The sequence below is a fragment of the Ceratina calcarata genome, unplaced genomic scaffold (genome assembly GCF_001652005.2).
Source record: "Ceratina calcarata isolate Rehan_Ccalc_2016 unplaced genomic scaffold, ASM165200v1 scaffold525.2, whole genome shotgun sequence".
In the NCBI taxonomy this organism is placed as follows: Eukaryota; Metazoa; Arthropoda; class Insecta; order Hymenoptera; family Apidae; genus Ceratina; species Ceratina calcarata.
The window spans coordinates 960,929-982,935 of NW_017176396.1; the positions used below are offsets into that span (position 1 = coordinate 960,929).

A 22,007-nucleotide genomic window follows, 5' to 3' on the forward strand; every position below is an offset into this window, starting at 1 on the left:
CATCAATAAAATGCCAAATAATCATACCTAACTCGTTAAATACTCAAATTAGAAGAAAAATACATAAAACTTTTCGTGTAGAACACGTCAATAGCTACAAAAAACATTTCGCCAGTGTCAATAATTGGATATATCCTTCTATACTTGTTAGCACGTAGCTATTTATTATTAGCATTGTTCTTCCGACGTCTGATTTCTTTTTAATTATAGGAAATGCGTTTTTCTAAGGTACATGAACTTTTGGGATTGACTGTATAGCCAATACACATTCTTAATAATCACAGACGTGATAGTTTTTCGTGACGTAATACTACGGCGCCGGGCCATTTCGCAAATATCAAAATTGATTTATGTATGCATTAAATAACCTTGGCTCCTATGGACTCTCATCTATTATGAAATCAGCCTTAGTAATGTTAGCTTAAATTGAGGATCTTGAATTATATAGTCGATATCACTATTTTTAACTAAATTTTCCGTGAACTCAATAGGATTTATTTGAAAGGATCGAAAATCCTTAGATCGTGCAAGCATCGCGTTTAAGAAGTCGAAGGGATCGTCGGGAATCTCCCTTATTCGTGTGAGAAGCACGTGCACCACGTGTTAAACTTACGAGTGAAGTCGTTCGCAAGGCAGGCACCCCATTCTTGCCTGGAGAGTCTCAAATCCCGATTTAGGTCGCACGTGCGGGCGAACGTGCGAGCACATTTCTTCGGTCTTACCGCCTTCTTCGCCAGCCTCCTCAGCTCCTTATATTCAGCCCTGTCCAGATAGCCATCGCCGTTCTTGTCCAACGTTAAGAATTTCCATGACAATACTCGTTCCACATTTTTGTCGCCTATTTAGTGAGAAATGAACGTAATAGAAATTTATGAATTACGATAATTATACAATTGGAAAGAAGTTTTTATACTATTCTTTAAACAAAATTCAACTATCCATTATCTCTCTAACTCAATACATACATGTACTACTGGACGACATTGTCAATTACTTCTTTATGTACTATAAATCATATTGGCAATCGCCAAATTGCTTCATTTTCGATTTGACACATAGAAGTGGATGATAATATAACATAACAAATGATTTCCGACAGGAAAATGTAAAAGTGGAGAACAGGACGTCGACCTGTACGCGATGTATTATTTGTAAAAGTTCTCACCGTCAGCGGAGATGTTTGTCCGCCTGTATTCGATCTTGAAATTTTCTATGAGATTCCCGTTGAACTTGGACTTCTCCGCCCGATCGCACGTGTTCCTATGCTTGTTGCTATATTGCCTCCGCTGCTTCCAGTTCGGTGAGCGCCTCCTTTGGCCGCTCCTGGTGGAAGCAGCAGATCTCGGACCAGGTTTTTTCACACATCTTGGTCTTTCGTTTCTTACCGAGGTGTCGGGAAGCGGTCTGCCCTGCGGCGTCACGCACCAACAGTACCCGGTTTCCTCATGACATTGCACCGGTGCGTAAGTGCCGTCCGGACGACAGACTGGGCGCGCACCAGGCCTGGCGGTCAATCTCGCGGAGAAACAAGCCGGTGTCTCTAGATAGACAGGTTCAATCGTCAATTTCCTGTTAGACGTTATCATTTTTACGATTGATACACGGTTTCTTTATACGCGTCACTTCTTTCAACGACGTTCAGTAAGGAAGAGAAGAAGAACAGATGTCTTCTACGATACTCTTTTTTTGATCTCATTAGAAATCATTCTCTTGGCATTTACAATTCAATGTATCAACCTCAATAATCTACGTATCGCATTATGTTATTAATCATTTCTTCTCTTTCTTAGTACATAGAATGGCAAAAAGTTTGTACAGTTTTTACAGAAGTTAACGTTAAACTTTATGGTAAGTAAATTTGCATTGAGATCAGTCTCATGACTAATGATGGTTATGGAGAATTGAACATAACAGAAATCGAATGAGGTGTGAAAGTGCTCGCATTAACGTTGATCCTCTCACTAGACGCTTCATCATGTGAACTTAAGAGTCATAAAAGTAGATGAGAGTTTTCAGTAAAAAACCGATATAAAATGTTAAATGAAAATGAATTATGTGATAAATTAAATGTCATAAAAAAAATTATGTGAGAAAATATTTTGTACACCTAAAGAATATTTATGATAAATAAATAAGAGTAAAAAAACAGTCGTAATACAAGTTGTTGATTGAATGTGATTGAACGACGAAGGTACCGTATAATAATTACTAACATTGCCACGAGGAGAATGCATCATCCTACCTGGACAAGGGCCAGTGTGTTTGATAAGAATAGACATGCCTTGACACTGCTTCGAAATGACCCGACACTGACTCGAATACGTAACACCGTCGCTCCCGCATACCGGTGTGCTCGCACCCTCACTCATTGTGCACTCTGCTATCTTTTTCCTACACTCCTCCTAAAACATACAATACACGCCGTGCGCAATAAGTATGCCAAGCATCGAACACGTTACCGTAGTATTATACCTAATACGTATTACGAGCTATGTAATCGAGTCTGTTTATTTCTTACAAGCTATTTACATATATTAAACTATTCTATGATTAGCAATAATTATGATTAATTTTATACGATCAATTATCTAAAGGAAGTATAAATAATAGTTTTAATTATTGAATTATTTTATTATTTTATTAGTGGACATATTTTGTTATAAATATTGTCGGATCTTTAAACAAATATTATATTAATTATTTTCAAATAAAATTCTGTACAGTGAAAAATGTCTGACCAGGGCGTAGTGACTAATTATCATGAATCATTTTACTAAAGACGTCGAATGTATGCATATGCATATCTGTGCGGGCAACGTATTGCCGCACGTTACAAAAGCGGTTTCCTCTCTTTTACGACTTCTCTTTAAAATGAATGCGGCAACGAAAAAACTAACCGGACATTTCGCGGGATGACTAATTCTTTCACGATTTTCCTTGAATTTATCCACATCGTTTGATATTCTAGGAAGATTGCTGACGCATTTCTACGCTATCTTTCACGACCACTTGCGCATGCCTACGAATCGCGTTTCTTACACCCATAACTGGTATCCAGGTTGTTACCTTTGGAAAAAATTGCATAGTTCCATGGAATCGAACGTTTTCGCGTTGCATCGTTGAATTCTAAGTTTGTTTCAATTTAATGTACGAATACATTTCAGTTTGATGACCTTTCCACCAATTATTCATGAGTACATAATTAGACTGACAGCTAAAGGATTAGTCAGGACAGGCACGTGGAGCTATGATGAATTTACCGTTTGTCGCGATTATCAGCATGAAAATTTGACTCGAGCGCGATGTATACAACGGAATGATTCACCCGGTCTACGTATTTACATAGTATGTAGTCGAAACAGAGGCGTCTTTAACAGGGAGGCGCCTTCATCCAGTAAAGAAGGCGCCTCAAATCCAGCAGAAGAGGCGCCTGAATCGTTACGTCATGCATTTGCATTGCGCGGAATGCGAAACCCGATTTACGATCTTGAACGGCACGATCGTGTCGGTAATTATCCTCGTTGAAATGATTGAACGTATTGCCGAGCAATGTGCTGCTAATTACCATCCATGAAATATCGTCGTCGCCGTCGTCTCGCTGTCATTTCCTACATGCCTTTCGTGTATTACGCTTATTCGAATCAACATAATCGTTCGAAACACGAGAATGCCACGATCCTCAGATACGATCGCATAAATCATATTGGCTAACTTATACTGTTTAATCAAATTACTCTGAATAGATCGTAACACGTTTTGTCACTACGATAGCGAAACAACAGAATACTTAATTAAAATGGCAAATATAATAAATTGGCTGTAACATTTTCGGGATTTCACTTTATATATTTTAATAACATACATTATACGAATGTATATTATTAAGAGAATATATTGTCTCCTATAATATGAAATATAACTATGAAACCAAGTTGAATATCTACGAGTGAACAATATCCTCGATGAGGAAATAAAAGGTAAACGATCGGTCGATCGGAAAGCACATATAACGGTGCAAATAGGACCGGCCTAACGGAATTCCCTGAAAAGGAAGAGACATCATTGATCTACCTATTATAAAACCAACAGGGACAGCGGGGATTCTCTTGTTACATGTTATCATTGAATTCCATGCTATACGTTAACGCATACTCCCCGCGCAAACCGTAGAAGAAATGAAACATTACTTAATCCTTATAAATGTTCCACGAGATATATATTAACAGTAACGAGAACAGAGATCATTAAATGTTTGCACGATACCTTACATAACTGTATAGGAAGCGCGTAACTTGGAGTCCAGACAATTTTTTTCTTATCCAACGCCCAGTTATGGCATGGATAAAGACACGTTTCGAGGCACGTACGTGCATCTAATGACGGGTTCGCAGAAGGTGTCGTTCCTTTTTGTAGAATCGACGACAAGTGAAACACAGTGATTTGTCAATGTCTCGGATTATGAGATCGTCAACGAAGACGCATGTGAATAAAAATTAACGAATCATTTTTGCGCCTCACCCTATAGTATATGGAACACGTTATGTATTACTTATTCGTATACATACGACTGTATGAAATGTAGTTTGAATTCAAGTAGAAACCTCTACAGGTAGAAAAATAATCTCTCGTGACTTATACACATTCCATCCTATAATGCGATTGCGTGAAATAGTCCTGATCACTAATGTAATGAGAAATACATACCTAATAATAAAAGTGAAATCTTTTATGAAAGGAAGAAATTATTGTAACAGATTTAAGAAATTATTACTTTTCAGTGACTAGATAAAAAACATGTTTGAGTCACGTGTATTAAACGGGCACAGGGGATGGATAAGTATTAAACAGAAATCGTGTAGTTTTTTTCTGTAGATGTGCGTCCTGTTGATGTTCCGGCAGAAAAGCATTGTAGCAATTTTCTTGCTCAGTTAATGAATAAAAGAAAATGAGTGCCAATTGATTCGCATCTCGTAACGACGGATAATAGCGTTAATTATCAATTCGTATTCAAGTACCTGGATCCTCGCGCACGTTCCTGATGTAACACGGGAGCGACGATTCTCGCGGTTGTTTAGACATTCGATTATCGCCTCTAACCGGCTAGGAACATCGCTGGAATATTAAAGGATCATTTACCGCTGCCACGATGTTATGTTCTTCGCGAAGATTTCAACAATTTCCACATCGGCATGTTAAGTGTAGTTTCATAGTTAACGACGTACCGATCCTTGAATTATAGGAGAATATTAACATCTAAAAAGCTGTAATATAAAATTTAATATTTTGTTAAGTGTTGCTTTCGATCGTCGACATTTAAAAACGTCTTTCTTACATTGTAATTGTCGTGAAGAGTGAAACTAGAAAGTAAACATGAGTCTCGAAGTGATGGAATAAGTCAATAAACGAATCGAAACGTCTGTTCGGAAAGGAGCGAGGCTTTGAAAGCCAAGAAATGGAAATGTAAAGAATCCAAGACTAATCCAAGAAGCGGGAAACTATTAACGAGTGAATAATGCTAAGAGCTGCGTTCGGTTCTTAGGATTCTAAGATTTGCGATTGCAGTCTCGTCTCTAAATTGCTTAGCGTTGAAGTAACGTGTATAGCAACAATTTTACGAAGAAGTTAATTATCCAGTCGGGATCGCGATTTAATTGTAGCCGGTAACGCGATTTCGCTTCGTGTTTCTGTCTTGCTTGTCTCGTTAACGACTATTTTATGCGCGAGTAACATTAAAAAAGGGACGGGAAAGGGGCAAAAATGTGAGAAACGATAACACGATTCGATACGCGGAACGGGTTTTTAGGCGTAATCGCACACTCCCGGGAGAAAATAAATTTGTATCCGTATCATATACGCGCATATACTGGAAGTGAAACTCTGCTTAATGCGGCACGATATCTGCCATTTGATAGATTAATATTCCGTATATTGATTTTAGATTAGTACATCATCAAATAAATGAGATAATTAAATTACCTTTTTACGCATTTTATGAGGCTAAGTATTAATTACATCATTGCAGTTATTACTATAATTTTCATATGCAATTTTACAATCGTACACAATTAAGAAAATTTCTAAGGAAGTACTTCTCATGGATTTCTTTCAAATTCTATTTGAAATTGAACATTAATCCTCCTTTTTCTAAAGTATTTTATTCTCCATATTAAACATTAATAGAATAAACAAATAAAAAATAATTTACTAATTTACTCTACATCGAATTAAGTGTATATTACAATTGTCATACAGTTTCTGAGAGATCAGGTGAAATATCGGGGTTCCAGTGACCAGGAACATATTTTCAGTCCATAATTCAAAACAGGAACGAAATGAAAAAAAATCGAGTTGAACAGTGAATTATTATACACAGATCAGAGTGACGTTGTGCTGCTAATTGGAATTCGCGTAAGGAGGAGAGTGTGCCGTAGACTCGACGACACGCAAATGCAAATTTCTACAAACAAGCGTCGGCAACCGCAATTACCTGTTGCACCTGTCGCCCAATCACCCACGTCCAAGCGTACTACTAATTTTCCGTGCGTTTCGCATGCTCGACGTTTCATACAAATCCGAATCGATCCAGTTCCGCCGGAGCCGGTTTATCAACGGGAAACGAAAAATCGCTATGGAACATTCATCACGTCGAATTCAACTGTTTCTATTAATATCAAATATCAGATTACTTTTATTTATGCTATCTGCACTCTATATCTTACGTATAATATCACAGATTTAAATAAATTATTAAAAAGCATATTCGGAAAACCATATGAATTTGAACTAGCGCTTAAACAATCAAAGACATCAGTTTGTTTATTATTCAACAATTCATATTTATCTTTTACATATGAGAAAAAGATAGCAAAGCAGATGTATTTAATACTAAAACAAAAGTATTTAAAATTTCTGGTTACATATACATGAAATTCCATTATCCATCACATTTCTGTTAAATGTCTTGAAAACAGCGCGTGGCGATTGCATTCTTTGCAGTTTAACTGGTAGGTTTATCCAGTGTTCGTTTAAATCGAGAAGATTGAAAGAATTCAACGTATTGTACAGAGATATTCTCTGAATTGAAGTCGTGTTTCAAGTTTACTAGTCACATAAAACTGATGGCTGCAAATATGGCATACTTAAACGCAATTAATTAGTATTCTTAACGCACAAACGTTCTCTATAATCCTAGCTACTTCAACGACTAGAGGTCAATAAAAATGATTGATTCGCGAAGAGGGGGATATCGTTTCCATCCATCAAGAGTGGAAGGACAGTTGTTAATTGATGGGACGCGGCTGTTCTCGAATTCCCAGCGGCAAGTAACGAGACCTGTTAATAATACGCGTATTAATTATCGAGGCATGTTTTGACGGCGTCGTCGCCATTGACAGCCGCGTCTCCCGTGTATTAGAGCACGTTTTCTGTACTAATTGTCATTTAATTGCACGCTCACGGACGAAACTCAAGAATCATTTAACGGCACGCTAGGAATGCGTTGCTTTTTCTTTAAGTATTTAACTTCACGAGATTTGTTAATGCTTCCGAGTCGAGACTTATGAAACGCCAGGAATGTGAAGGAAAAAAAAATAAAGAAACGGCCTAATAAAGTAGAAAGATAAATATTCTTGGCTAACAAAAAGGGAACAGTAAATACGAAATCATACATATGGATATACACGTAGACGTACAAGCAAAAATAGAAGAGCGAAAAGAGGAATGATGACTTTTTTCTATTTAGCCCCACGAAATTTGTTACTAATTCTGAGTCGAGAGTTATGAGAAGCCAGGAAATGGAACGCGCAAGAAAAAAAAAAAAAATAAAGAAACGATATACGAGGAAATGAACGGCCGCATAGAGTTAGAGGAAAAATATTCTACCGTCAGAAAAAAAAAGATTAAAAGGACACCTACGCAAATCGTACCGTACGGAAGGAGCCAAGTGTTCCGAGTGCTCGAAAGAAAGAGAAGAAATAAAATAAGAAAGAGAGGAAGCGTCGGAGCAGGTTGGCGCCACGCGGTACTGGTTGCCCCGTGGTTGACACGACAGCGGATTGATTATAGTGTAGCAAGCCGTCAGATTGATTTGAGCCTCGATAAAACTCAATATTACCTAGCGATCAACGATCAAGGTCCTGGTCTCGGCACACACCCCATACAACGATTGTAAAATTGTTAACTGATTTAATTGCTTCTCGAACGCCTCGTTACCGGTACGCTAATTGCTATTTAGGTCGGACCTGAAATCGCGGTTTTTATCAGGAAGTCGCTCGAAATTCCATCGGTAATGATAGATACCAGAGACGACATGAACGCGACTCGAGAGATGCTGAAAAATGGAGGCTAGTCAACAGTGAAATATAGCCTTTGTGCAATAGTGAGACAGTTGTGCAATGATCGTTGTTCAGACAGCCGCTATTAAAATGATTTAGCTCCAGGGAATGAAATAAATGTCTGCATAAATAATGTGTTTGATCTTTGTTAAGAAACATGAATTTTAAATGGATCGATTTAGATTAGATTCTTTTAGATTAGATCTGTGCTATGCGTATAATAGTGTTACTATCATACGTATATTATATTATTATTACTACTCATAAAATCGATATGTATTCACCACTTTGCATTTGTACATTTGAAAATCTATCTACAGAGTAATAAGGAATTAATTTTTCTTACACATGTTAATTCAATATCGAACCAGACTCAATTAATGTTGGCATCTTAAGGAACGGATTTGAAAGACGTTTCATCGAGAAATTCCTACTCGTCATTGAAACGATGAAGAAGCCTACGGCTGACGATGCGAGACAAAACGATGCACAAAAGGTAGAAAAGGGGAAATATATCAACACCTGAGCATTCGGGAGAGAATCTCCGGCGTGTCGTAATGCACACGAGAAATGTTGCACGCGTGTGTGCCCTAAAGGTACGGTATAGGCGAGAAGAGAGGAGAGAGAAAGAAGAAGAAAAGGACCTCGTAAGACGTAAGATATCGGCTCTCCCCAAACAGGTTTCTTAGACACATTCTTTCTCGGGCTGATGCTCGCCATTCGTGCAACCAGCTTCTTATTAATTATTACTTCGTCTCCGGGCTGGGATTAAGTCACGAAATTTAAGACAGTCTCGTTCCACCAGACAATTCTATTGTAATGTACACTAAAGTTTTAATGAATTTCCATAGTTTAAACGATTTTATATTCTCATATTAAAGTCATGTTTCATCCCTTGAGTTTAAGATTAGGTCTTCTTTAAAAAAGTTGAACAGAACTACAAATAGTATTAGAAATAGAAAAGTTTAGATAATAGGAATAACGAACAATTGCAATAATTCATTCAAAATGATTCGTATAGTCTGGCTAATATGATCTAAACGTAGTGTACAATGGATATATTTATGAGTATTTAAGTATTTTAACTGCTTTATAATCATGGGAGACAATATATAAGTAAAACTTCATTCCGATGCATTGCACGCGGATAAATGGAGTTCTACGCTAGTATATGGACTGGAGTCTCTCCTACTCGGAAGCGAGTTGCTGCGTCTTTTTCCAGGTACGAGCGGCAAAGCGTTGCACGTGTGCAGTTTGATCGCATTCAGGGTTGGTCGCCCGAACCTACGGCCTACGTATCGTTTTATCACTCCTCTCTGACTCTGAGCTAAGTCGCAATTACACGGAAGCAAGCTTTGCCTCATGGGTCTGATTAAAATGGAAAGAATTCGTTTACCGTGATTTGCATAAAGTTCAGATGACGAAATAAAATTCTCGAGTGAGAAGCGTAAAGCGTGTTTGTTTGATTTGTCGAAAGAGGCATCGACTGTTTGTAGATAAAGCTAGCTGCAGGTTTATGCAATAATTCTAGTGATATGAATTTCGTACTCTTGCCCTGACGAGATAATCCAACAATGGTTGATTGCTTGGAATCGTGTTATGCGAATCATGCATGTTATTATGCATAGATTGAGGAAGTTAAATCATTGCAAATGTTTTCCTGGGGCACATAACATTAAAGTAATTCAATAAACCATAAGAGCAAATAGGAAGACGATATCCTAATTTGAATTGAAAAATGTCAATACAAAATTTAATGTGGTGTTGAACGAAAATATAGATCCTATGTGTTCTTTTCTAAAATACAGAAAGGACAATATACGTTATTAAAACTTGTACAAGAAAAACGCATTAAGGATCGTGATTCTTGTCCAAAGAAGAATACGAGGAGCGGAAGAATCCAAAGATTAACGCCCGTGATCGCGCGAAATTCCCGAATGAATGGCATTTTATTGTATACATGGCCGGGAAGATTTGCATACCGCGAACCTTATACTGATTAATGACACGTGCGGGCGCGAGTTTCTTTTTTATTCGAAGGTCGATCGAAAAAGCAAATAACCAGTCGGGGGAAAAAGTCGCGGGTTGTGTGCATGACGGGGGCAGGTAAAGTCGAAATAAAGCGAAAACGAGAGAGAGAGAGAGAGAGAGAGAGAGAGATGGAAAAAGAGGAAAGAAGTCCATTCGGGTGCCAAGAATGTGCCCACACGTATGAATTCTTCCAGATACCAAACGTGTGCCTACGTAAGTGATCTCTGCAGGGGGTACGAGAAAAAATTATTAGATTCCAAAGTATATATCTTCTTCCACTAACATTTTTAAAGAACATCTAACTGGCTGCAGTTGACAAAATTATGACGAACTTGTGATAATGAATTAATGAAAAATTAACTTTTTATTTATTGGCGGAAGGAAATTCAGTGTTTCTACTAAATAATAATAATAGTTTTATAAGTACTGATATTAAATTCTTATTTCCAGCACTTATAGTAAATCTAAATAAACAAAGAGAAGTACATATTCTTTTTTATCAGAGAATACGTGAAAGACTATTTCAGAGCGTGTTCCTGGAAATTAAGAATATCGGGTTTTATCGGCGTTGTCATGAAGCAACATATGTACTTAAAGTGTGCCGTTTCAGTGTATTATACGTATAGCTCTTTTATAGACTAATTGAAAGCGAGAATCGCTTATCCCGACGCGATGTGACGTGGCTCGCTCCGGTGCGGCACGATGCGGCGTGAAAATGAAAAATTATACTATCGTCATTCTGCGAGCTGTCCCCCGTGCCCGTGTCTTTTTTACGATACCCGTACGGGTTTATAATCTACAAAGAAATGGTAGTGCGAGGAAAGAACAAAGTTACCCGACACTTGACTGCTCCTATCGTAATTAATTTGATAACGGAGAAACGAACAGCCGCGACATAAATAAATGCGAGTTTCTATTCGATACGTAACAATCGTGACTCTAGCCCTGATAATTGATTTCCATTCCATGGGAATATGCAGAATTACAATATTCGCAAATCTGCATTTGTAATTAAACGAACTAATTTTTAAGTAAAGGCTTTCAAATTGTTTGAGTCGCTTAAAAAATTTACTTTCATATATAAAAATCTGTGAAAAATGAATAAATGCTCATATCAAGAAGGGATTTCCCGTGGTTCTTACTAGGATTTACAGAACGTCGGCTGCCCGGATTGTGCGTACAGATTACAGTAACAGTGAATCATATCCGCGCAATGGGAAAATTTCACTTAGCGTGTAACGTATCGCGGTGCGTTGATAATGAACTGTGCTATTCCACGTTTCGAAAGCCTTCTCGGAACTAAAAAGAAGGGAGAAACCGAGATGCAATAAAATTTCGTAACAAGAAATCAAAATTATCTTTCGAGCGTAAAAGCACTGAGTTATCGGCTGCTCTACATAATTAAGTTAACAACGGGCACTGGTACTGGCCGCAGCCTCTCGATTAATCATTAGCGCAAAGAGGGAGAAAACTAGAGACAAGACGCGCGAGAAAGGGAAGGAACAGATACCGCGTATATTTATAATTACATTTAAAAAAAAAAACAATTGCACTGTCGGATCTTTAATCGAGCGTCGGATATTACAGCTATTTACCTTTCTTCTTTGCCTGGTGCAAACAACAGACTATTTGTATCGCACGGCGGGATACTTAAAAGGCCGAGGGAACAACGGAACGCGCGCGCAAAAGTGCTAATAATTTTTCTGTCGTGCAATGACTATAAAAACAGTCCTCTCTCGTTGCTCGAAAAACACCGTCACCATCCGCACTTATCGCGCTACCGAGCGGTGTTTAATTAACGAAGAGGCAACCGCGCCGCGCGAACACCTAACTCCGACCGTACAATGAACAATTTAGTCGGCTAATATTTTGCGTAAATAGCTTTTGCACCTGTACGCAGCGTCGCACGAAGTACCGCCGCTTACTGCCATGGACGATTACCATAGCTTTTGTAGTTCGAATCAAAAGACGCGTTGTACTCGAAGAATTAAAGGAACATCCGTGTATGCTTTCGTATAGGACATACACATTACTTAATCTTGATGTTTACGATGCTTTTTAACAGTGATGCTAATTAAATTTAAGAGATGATAAGATATGTTCTGGAGTAGGTATAATAACTTGCATCAATTACGTTACTAAACGGCAACGGGGGTTAATACACCGCTATCTTCCTTAATCACCTGAATGTATGAAACGTCTCATAAATCAAGTTCTTAATCAGATGATCTTTCAATTCCTTTAAACATTACGCATACGTCACGTATCGGCTTCAACAAAAGTGAAATGAAATCTCATTATTTTAAAACGATAAGCGTTTATAAGACTGCGACCGAATTCTTCTGATCACATAATATTCCATGTTACTTATTAAAATTGACTCGGCGATTGTCCTGAAATATTTGTTTTAAAAGTAAACGATGTAACGCTTGGACATCTGAAAAAATATAAGAAACGATATTCAAACCACCACCTACCTTTGCCAAAGTAATGGTGTTCACGGCTGCGTCGAGATGAACGAAGACGGATAGAAGAACGGCAGCGCGTATCACCGGGATCATCATCGTGTCCTCGGCTGGTGGTACGTCCTCGAGGGTCGCAGGACCGAAGCCACTGATCCGACACGCACGTAACACACACGCCACTCACACGCATTCACTGTTCCTGGCCCATAGCATCCTCCTTTTCATGATTTCTCTTCTCTTTTCCGTCGAAATAAATGTACGTACGCGATTTCGCGAGTACGCGATATACTTCTACCTTTCACTCTCCTTTTCCCGCTCTTCCCGACCCGAATACCCCGCCGGTGTTTTATTTTTTTCTCAACGAACCTCGACGAGACAAGGGTAGGGCTCGTGCAAACGGAGACCACCACGAAAGGACGCAAATGTATGTCCAGCCGTGGCAACTGCCGCCGAGCAACTGGCACTTGCTTGCTCGCCTGCTGGAGCAGCCTCTGTCTCGAGTCTCGGCCCGATGGTAGACTCCCCGTTGCAGTCCTGTGTAGTATTATGTTATACGCTCCTCTTCGTCGCTATAGGAGAATTTCGATGGTTAAAAAGCGACGAGGGTTTCGTGTCCGGGGGTTTACGCAGTTAATAGTTGCTCCTTGCCTGTCGCCTCGATCTGACGATCTCTCGTCGCTCGACGATTAAACCGCAACAGATTTAAATTTGAGAAAAGCGCAGATTGTAACATTGATAAATGGTCTAGTTATCGGAATCGACTATCAATGGATTTTGCATAAAGTAATTATTGTTGTGCAGATATTATTGGTACCTGCAACAAAATAATAATAAAATATTGCGTATTCTAAATCCAGCAAAAGTGGATATGACGATTGTTTAGACAATTTCTATTGATTCAGTTTTGCACCCCATCGGATTTAATAAAAAATACATATGATCTGCTGTGCAGAAACGATTTATCCTTTCACGGAAGCGGATTGTAACGCGATACGTTTATCCGCGTTTCGCATTCTCACTGAGCAAAGTGCAATAAAGCGATTTGGACGTTCATTTCGCTTTCTTCATCTCCTCGCGCGATATAACGACACTCCTTAGCGAGTTTCGTGCGATCGAAGATTCATGAGTCATCGAGAATCCGAAACCGATTCGAGAACTGGTTGTTTGGCCAATGGAATGTAGCTTTTAACAGCGGTCGGTCGCGACCGGCCGGCAGCGCAGCGGCCGCGGCGGAAGGGTGTGAGAGGGTACAGGTGGACTGTGCTGGGCACGAGTGTTTAGGAATGGAGCGCACACCTGTGCCCGTCCACGTTCCTCATTAAATTTCAATCGGAGACCTGATTTATCCTTTTCCTGCCCAGATTTCGTCCCCCTGTCCCTCTCCGACCCACCCGAGGAGCAAAAAATATTTGGTCTCAAGGGAGAAAGTCACCGCACCGCTTGAATGGAACGAAAATCTATTGTTCTTTCAAACCAATTTTTTTTACTTATAATTCGCATTTGTATAAGCATAGTATTACAATTAAAATAATTTTTATCTCTCACACCTTGTTGGATTGTCTAATTTTAATGCGCAATCAACTTTCCTCTTGCATAAAGCAAACATTAATATTCTGTAATTGCGTAATGGCAGGTAGTTTAAATTATATAAAACTAATCATACAAATTCCAATTTCGAAAGCTTTGCAAAAGCCACTGCTTTCGAAAGCACTGGATATGCTAAGGTTTAATGTTAGTACCGGCCTGAAACGATTCTGTCGTGGAAGCAACGCGTATCTAGTTTATGCAGCGATTATACGTGATTTGTAATACAGTACGACAAGCGAAAATACCATATTTCACTCGATGCTCGTAGGTACGACGTGAAATTAGATGTGGAGTAGATTATTCTAAGTAACAAAGTCGGATTCGAAACTGGCAGAACGCGGCCGGTTTCATCAATAATTCTTAACGTTGTCGCGTGCAAGCAATATCTATCTTCGAGACACCTGCTCGCGGGACGAGCGAACACAATGGTGGTTAATCGGGCAGAACGATCGAACTCTCCGAGTGAACTCGTTCCACTGATGGGCGTAGCGAGCAAGATAATAACTCGGCTATTGCTCGGCTACCTACACGTATTCATGGGTGTAATTCGCTCGTAAGGTTCGCCCATTAATCGTCTTTAAACAACTTTACTAGCTGCCTGGTATATTGTATCCCATCCCTTCTTCTCCCCTCGAAGAAATAACAGATAAGAAAGATAGTATTTGTCGTGCCACAGTTACTCTTAATTATCTATTATTACAGTCTTCCGACTTCTTTTTATTGACCGCCGTACGATAACCGTATCATTAAAGTAGCGATTGTTTTCGGTGAAAATATTAATTACGAGCAATAACAATGAGGATAAATTATGATGCATAACGCAAACAATTTTATATCCGTTTAATATCAGGAAACAAGGCTAACTGCCTAATTCGTATTAATATAAAACAAGTACGTAATGATTATACTTTAATACTATGTACATGCCAAATATGAATTTCGTTAAGGATACGTTTCCAAAAAGAAGCATGAAAGCAGGAATGAAGGACAATCTTAATCCTTGACACGCGTGAATTTTACGATCTCCGGGTCATTCGATTTGAAATAAAGTAGATGGGTCGTTAACAGACTCGAACGATTTCTGAGGGATTTTACTTTCCACCTTGGAATTCGAAGCGGTCGCAAATTCTGAAATCGGCCAAACGTTCCTGTTCTTCCTGCACACGAAGAGGCTTAACAGACTGCTCGTTGGCCAAGCCGTCGTCGCGCCGGTTGGACAGCAACTCACTCGTCGTCCACTACGGCACACCTGTTCACTCAGGTATGCAATCTTCCCTCTCGCTCCTCTCCATCTCTCTTTTTAACTTCTTCTCTTTGTTCCATCTTTCTTCTCGCTGCCGTCGTCCCCTTCACATCGTCCTTTTGTCTCTTTCCTGCTCTTCATCACGACAACCGTCCCGATGGTGGTTTACCGTTGTCTCACTGATCCTGAATCCACCAAGAGAGCTGATCCATTCGTGGTGTGTCAATTTCAGTGGCTGTAAGCCAGCCTGCGATTTTCTATTCCATAATTATCGTTTTCATTTTCTGACTTTCATTTTTCGTTCTCTTCTCGAGTGCAAAATTTCCCCAGTCATCGACATGAAGTAGTAAAAATAAAATTATCTACTACAATTGATTTAGGATTAACTTCTTAACATTCTAGATATTCTTCGATTTCTATTTTTTGGATGATTAGTGCACATCTCCAAAAGTTACATTAAGCGACTCACAAACAATAAAGAAACTTTCCTTAGAAATGAATCACTAGTAAGTGGATAAGGAATTCACTTCTCGACCTATGCCTTCTCCTTGGAAGTGAATTTTTTCCGGTGTCTCTATATTTCCATTTATTACCACCCTACCGAGAAATGCCCGGCTGGTTTATAACCCTGACAGTTTTAGATTGTTTCGAACCGATTGGAGCAAGTGGTCGGTTCAGGAGGGTCTAACAATAAGACGAGGTCTCGCAGACTCGGTTCTCGAACCCTCGACCTGCTCGAACAGAAGAACCAGACAATAAGACGCCAACATTCGGACCCACGATACACCTGTCTTCTTCGCTGTGTTGCCGTTATTTGTTCATACGAAAATTTAGATACTTAGCACGAAGTATCTCGTTTGAACGTCACAATAAATTTAATAAAATTGCAAATAAAATAAAAAAGAGGAGGGATAATATAACTATTAATAAACATGATCAGTCAAATAGAAATTACAGGAAAACAGGCTAAATCGTTAAATTGTTTGTTATCCCTTTATTTCTTGTTCTTCAAAGATACGGTACAGAATTTGTTTTAACACTATCGTCTCGTCCCTCAGTTTGCAGAATTTATAAGACGGATACTCTTTACTGCAAGCTTCCAACCCACATTTTTCTAACAATATCTCGTTGGTTTCCTCTTCCTGCTTTACATTCCAGATATTGAAGAAGTAAATCGTGTACGTGCTTATGTCATTCGTCGCGGAAGAAGACCAAGCACACACGTGCACCTAAAGTAAAACGATACCGCAGAAAAATAATGTATCCTCTTCCTTCGTCCTTTCTTCAGTCTGGGCTGCGTCATTACTTACGTCCATGTCTAGGACTCGAGCGCAGGAGTTAATCGAGTCGAGGACCGCCGCACACGTTCTGGCGATGTGCGCACTATGCATCACACCGGTCGCCTTATGATCATTGACGTACGCGTCAAAATCATCGAACAGGAGCACGGAAGGCAAAATATGGAAGGTGTGCAGTTCATTAAGTCGCTCCATCAGAGCTTCGTGGTTTTCTAGGTACCTAAGATATGCATTGATTTCTTCACTGTTGTTCTTTTCATAATCAAGAGAATTCGCGTCATACAGATAGTTCCAATGCCGTTCGCTAAAATTTCAACGATATCATCGATTCGATTGACGTCATTGGATAGAATAAAAGTTTATTGCATATCCAAAATCAAACATCGTCATTTAATTTTAGTTCGAAAACCGAAAGATTGTAAATGACTAATTTTCTCCAATTAATCTAAATTAATTCTGTCATTGGATAAGATTGTCCTAACATGAGTACGTTTGACAGAATATTTTGTAATGAAATTACTAAATGATAAAAGCGCCTTAGAGCAAATGTATTAAATAATATCGAGGAAGGCACAAAGGAAAACGAAGTGCGCAATACATTAATCGACGTTCGGGTCTCGAGTCTTGAGTTGGATGAAAATGAACGATTTGAAAATAAGCGGTTCGATTTAGTTTAGTTAAATGGACATGAATCTGATGCTTTCTTTAGAAACGAATCCCGAAGGCCGATGCACGTGCAGAGGAACGGAGAGGAGCCGCAAGAAAAGTGTTCCGCTTACATAAATCTCATCAGCTTGAAAGCCGCGGGTGCTGGATTACTTCTGTCGTGACAGCCAGCCGGCAGCCTTTCCAACGGAGCCGGTGTAATGTAAACGACGCGGCGTCCTTCTTCGGCCCAGTAAATTGCTACCTACGAAGGAAAACGCGATTCCGGAAATGTCGGGACCGTTTCTGACAGAACGAACAAGTAATGAGCACCGTCCGCGCGATAGCGTGCTCCGAAACCCGTTTTACGCAAACAGACCGTCAAATTTAATTAAACTACCCGATTTATGGCTATCAACTTCTTACCGAGTGTTGATGTCAGAACACAATCAATTTTCAATAAGCAAATGTAAAATGTAGAACTTCTGTATATCCAGATCTAAATTTAAAAGAACGAATAGGACGCAAAATTATGCAAATACAGCCTGTTTTCACAAACGGCATCGCAATAACAGAACGTCACGGCACTCAAAATATTTACTTATATGTTTCAAAGGTTCCACAAATTCCAAATAATAATATGAATCGTTGAATGATTCTTATACAAAACCTGTTAGCGCCATCATATTTCTACATTTTATGCAAAGATAACATGTCGAATGTTCAGAATATATTATACAATTTTCATGCAAATTTTTACGAAGTCATGTTCCGCGAATCGTTAACTAATTTTATCATACTTAAATCCTTGTTTTACAATTACTACTTTTTTCAAGGTAAAGAAAAGTTTGCTTATATTTTTAGGTCATAGCTAATACTTTTCATTTTGCGCATTATAAGACAGTCCCATTTGATTTAGATAAAAAAAAATGATGCAACTTGTGTTACGTATTTGTATATTGATTTTAAACTATACTGTATTTTAAATATAAATAAACGAAAAGATTTTAAATATATAAATAATATATGTATATATTCATATACATTAATACATTACCTCAAACATGAAAGTTTTACTGAACTCCGCAGGCCCACAAAGTAACGTTGATTTCACATTACTCTTCGCCGAGAACATTATATGAAAATCGTTCGACTTTCAAACTGTATATACTTCTATTAGATTACTGCGATAATAACTACTGTTTCCTCTTTTCTTTAACATTCGTAAGTCAATCATCGATACATCAGCTGTGTTTATAAAGAAATTTTTAAAGATATTTTTGAATAATATCATTGAGTTCTATCCTAACTGAATTGTGAACTCCCGTAGGAAGAAATAGCTGCGGCAACAGTCCGAGAGAAATGCAACAGGAGTGGTTCCGGTCCAGCAGTAAATATATCGAGTAGCATGAGTCATGAGTTTCTCTATAATCAAATTCGCAATATAATAGAGTCATTGAGCTCTATATAGAGCTCGATGGACATAACACACGAAAACTACCCGTTTCGCATCTCTCTTGGACCGGCCTCGTCATTCACACTTCAAGTCCCGTTGGGATAGAGCTCAATGTAACACAATTTTCATTATGGTGACATCTTACGTCATGTACATGAATGATCACATATGTATTCCTCTTCGAAAACTACTATACAAACTTATACAAACTACAGACGTGTTCGCGTAATTAATGATTACTCTACAGGTAGACGCGCACGTCTGATGCTCTGAGAAAATCCTTCCCCACTTCTCCTATATAGCTATGATTGACAATGAGTTCTCCACTTCCACGCTTCCATACTCCACATATGCGATTGTAGTAGTGATTGTAACTATGCATGTGTGAGTGACTCGTTTCTGCTCAGCTGTGCTTATTAGAAATAAATTCATTGAATTTGAACTCACTAACACTGACGATACTAGCATTATTATATATTATATATTTACATATTTTGCTTAGAATAAACAACTATATAAAGCGTCTTTTATTTGTTGTCATAAGTTTTCAAGAATGCTTTTATGTAAACGAAGTGATAGCTTGATAAAAAGGTATTACAAACGTACCTGTAAAATGTGTTATGCACAATTTGCTACGACAAATTTGTAAGTATGTCAAAAATAATGTATTAGAAAATAAGGAATTTAGAAATGTAATGAAATGTTCCTTTGTAGGAAAGAATGGAAGCCTACAATAGGTCTGGAGATACATGCACAAATTTCTACAGAATCTAAATTATTTTCTGGATCTTCCACAAATTTCAAGAGTCCAACTAATTCTTGTGTATCACTTTTCGATTCTGCAATACCTGGAACAATGCCAGTATTAAACAAAAGATGTGTAGAAGCTGGAGTATTGACTGCTCTGGCTCTTTCTTGTGAAGTAAATGCAGTCTCAATGTTTGAGAGGAAGCATTACTTTTATTCTGACTTACCTGTGAGTATATTTTATAGTAACAAATGAAAACGATGTACAATACTTCTTAAGTATATATCTCATTAAACATTGTTTGTACAGGCCGGCTTTCAAATTACACAACAAGTAAAACCTTTGGCTATTAATGGAGAAGTCAAGTTTACTGTATTTAAATCTGGGTCACGTACAGACACTTATTCTAAATCGTCAAAAATTAAACAGATACAACTTGAACAAGACAGTGGAAGAAGCTTGCACGATGAAACTCTTAAAAAGTACTTCTTAATTTCATTCTGTTTTCATACATCAAGTGGATTACGTTCTGTGATTTAAATCATATATTTCATCGTTTCATTTATGATAGAAGTTTAATTGATCTGAATCGAGCTGGGATACCCTTAATGGAATTAGTATTTGAACCCGACTTAAATAGTGGAGACGAAGCAGCAGCTCTTGTAAAGGAATTATGTTTCATTTTGGAGTTATTAGGCACATGTACATGTAAAATGGAAGGTCATTTTATTCACACAGTATTTTCTTATAAATAATTATTCGTTGGAAATCATTGAACTATTTATTTTACATCAACAGAAGGAGCTTTGAGGGTTGATGCAAATGTTTCCATAAGTAAACCTGATGCGCCTTTAGGCACTCGTACTGAATTGAAGAATATTGGAAGCATAAGTGCAGTTAATCATGCTATAGATCATGAGATACACAGGCAGATTTTGATTGTAGAAGCAGGAGGACAAGTTATTAATGAGACCCGAGCATGGGATCCAATAAATAAAAAAACAGTTCTTATGCGCGAGAAAGAAGATAGACATGTAATGTAATAATTATTATGTACTTAATTTTTTGCACTAATTTTAGACTACAGATCACATATAAGATACACGTATTGTTCTTAAAGTGGGTTAATTATTTATAGGATTATCGTTTCATGCCTGAACCGAATTTACCTCCGTTACGCTTGTATACTGATGGGAGTACGGAAAATAAGTTGAATTTAATCGACGTGTTATCTTTAAAAGAAAAATTACCGGAACTGCCAGAACAAATACGACAACAATTAAAAGATCGTGGTCTTACGGAATATTCATATGTAGGAATAACGGTATGTTCACTATCTGAAGATTCAGTCAAGTATTATTAAAACTGGAGTATTAATTTATTATTCCAGAGTGATTTGAAAATGTTTGCATTGTTTCGCAATATACTGAATAACGGAAAACATCGCCAAGCACAGTTGGTTGCTCAACTTCTTACTACAGAAGTTCTGGCATTTTTAGACGATCATGAACTGGATCTTACATTTTGGTAAGTTTATTATATATGCAACTGAGAAAATTATTTTTATGTAAAATATTTCTAGTTTAAATAATCAAAAGTATATTGAGGAACTGTTGGACTTGGTACATTTTGAAACAATAAATCAAACAACATTCAGAATGTTGTTGGACGAAATACTTAATCAACCAAATAAAATGCCAAAACAGGTAAAGCTAATACAAAAAGTTTAAGTTTCACTTAGATTGACAGAAAACTTTAATGACACTTCATTATCTGTAGATTGTTGAAGAGAATAATTGGTACATGATATCGGAGGAAAGTAGATTAGAAGCGATATGTTCAGAAGTTCTTAAAAAGAATCCAAAACTAGTCAGAAAGTACAAACAGGGAAACAAGAAAAGAGCATTCAGGAAATGTCTACACGAAGTAGTTTTAGCTACCGAAGGTCGTGCGAATATGCGAAAAGTGTCAGACATTATGACGAGGTTGTTGAGTTAATTTCGAACGATTTCACAACTGTTTTTGTGGTACAAATATTTTAATAATAATATTGTAAATAGTTAATTGTGTTTATTATTCAACATAATAACGCATCACCACATTCAAAACCATCGTACGAAACGTATAAAGCAATTTTCTAGTATTTATTTTTAGGTAAATTGCAGTCACAAGTATAAAACCAAATGAGAATTAAATCTCTG

The 22,007-nt window shown here is 37.9% G+C and overlaps 3 protein-coding genes across 5 annotated transcripts in view; 1 reads left to right on the top strand and 2 right to left on the bottom strand.

The window, feature by feature from the left end:
• The window catches only part of magu (SPARC related modular calcium binding-like protein magu), a 23,268-nt gene extending 6,719 nt beyond the window's left edge, over positions 1-16,549 (bottom strand). For 2 of the 3 annotated variants that reach the window (XM_018030516.2, XM_018030515.2), the window contains exons 1-4: positions 12,842-16,549; positions 2,243-2,402; positions 1,166-1,540; positions 614-838 (exon numbers count right to left, since the gene is read on the bottom strand). In XM_018030516.2, the coding sequence (XP_017886005.1) occupies positions 614-838; positions 1,166-1,540; positions 2,243-2,402; positions 12,842-12,928 (847 nt within the window). In that variant the 5' untranslated portion in view covers positions 12,929-16,549. Of the gene's footprint in view, positions 1-613; positions 839-1,165; positions 1,541-2,242; positions 2,403-5,015; positions 5,262-12,841 lie in introns of those variants that run through there. The other variant, XM_026816552.1, reaches the window with a different exon arrangement.
• Positions 16,550-16,633: 84 nt separating this feature from the next.
• Positions 16,634-19,330, bottom strand: LOC108628432 (uncharacterized). The gene is made up of 5 exons (XM_018030339.2): positions 19,204-19,330; positions 18,660-18,850; positions 17,737-17,867; positions 16,970-17,177; positions 16,634-16,888 (listed from the first exon to the last, which is right to left on the bottom strand). Exons 2-5 carry the CDS (start codon positions 18,735-18,737, stop codon positions 16,646-16,648), a joined length of 660 nt encoding a protein of 219 aa, XP_017885828.1. The 5' UTR covers positions 18,738-18,850; positions 19,204-19,330; the 3' UTR covers positions 16,634-16,645.
• A 162-nt stretch (positions 19,331-19,492) lies between these two features.
• On the top strand, positions 19,493-21,870 carry GatB (glutamyl-tRNA(Gln) amidotransferase subunit B, mitochondrial). Its single transcript, XM_018030366.2, has 9 exons — positions 19,493-19,703; positions 19,773-20,034; positions 20,116-20,288; positions 20,378-20,526; positions 20,605-20,840; positions 20,945-21,130; positions 21,197-21,333; positions 21,389-21,512; positions 21,586-21,870. Exons 1-9 carry the CDS (start codon positions 19,612-19,614, stop codon positions 21,802-21,804), a joined length of 1,578 nt encoding a protein of 525 aa, XP_017885855.1. The 5' UTR covers positions 19,493-19,611; the 3' UTR covers positions 21,805-21,870.
• The last annotated feature ends 137 nt before the right edge of the window (positions 21,871-22,007 follow it).

Bases quoted from the DNA above. Each gene is read 5' to 3' on its own strand.
- LOC108628432 (XM_018030339.2), bottom strand. From the start codon at position 18,737: ATGTTCTCGGCGAAGAGTAATGTGAAATCAACGTTACTTTGTGGGCCT. The intron at 17,868-18,659 runs GTAATGTATTAA...TTTCCTTCGTAG, and splicing joins GTAAAACTTTCATGTTTGAG to GTAGCAATTTACTGGGCCGA. The intron at 17,178-17,736 runs GTAAGCGGAACA...TGCATATCTTAG, and splicing joins TTCAAGCTGATGAGATTTAT to GTACCTAGAAAACCACGAAG.
- GatB (XM_018030366.2), top strand. From the start codon at position 19,612: ATGCTTTTATGTAAACGAAGTGATAGCTTGATAAAAAGGTATTACAAA. The intron at 19,704-19,772 runs GTAAGTATGTCA...GTTCCTTTGTAG, and splicing joins CAATTTGCTACGACAAATTT to GAAAGAATGGAAGCCTACAA. The intron at 20,289-20,377 runs GTACTTCTTAAT...CATTTATGATAG, and splicing joins CACGATGAAACTCTTAAAAA to AAGTTTAATTGATCTGAATC.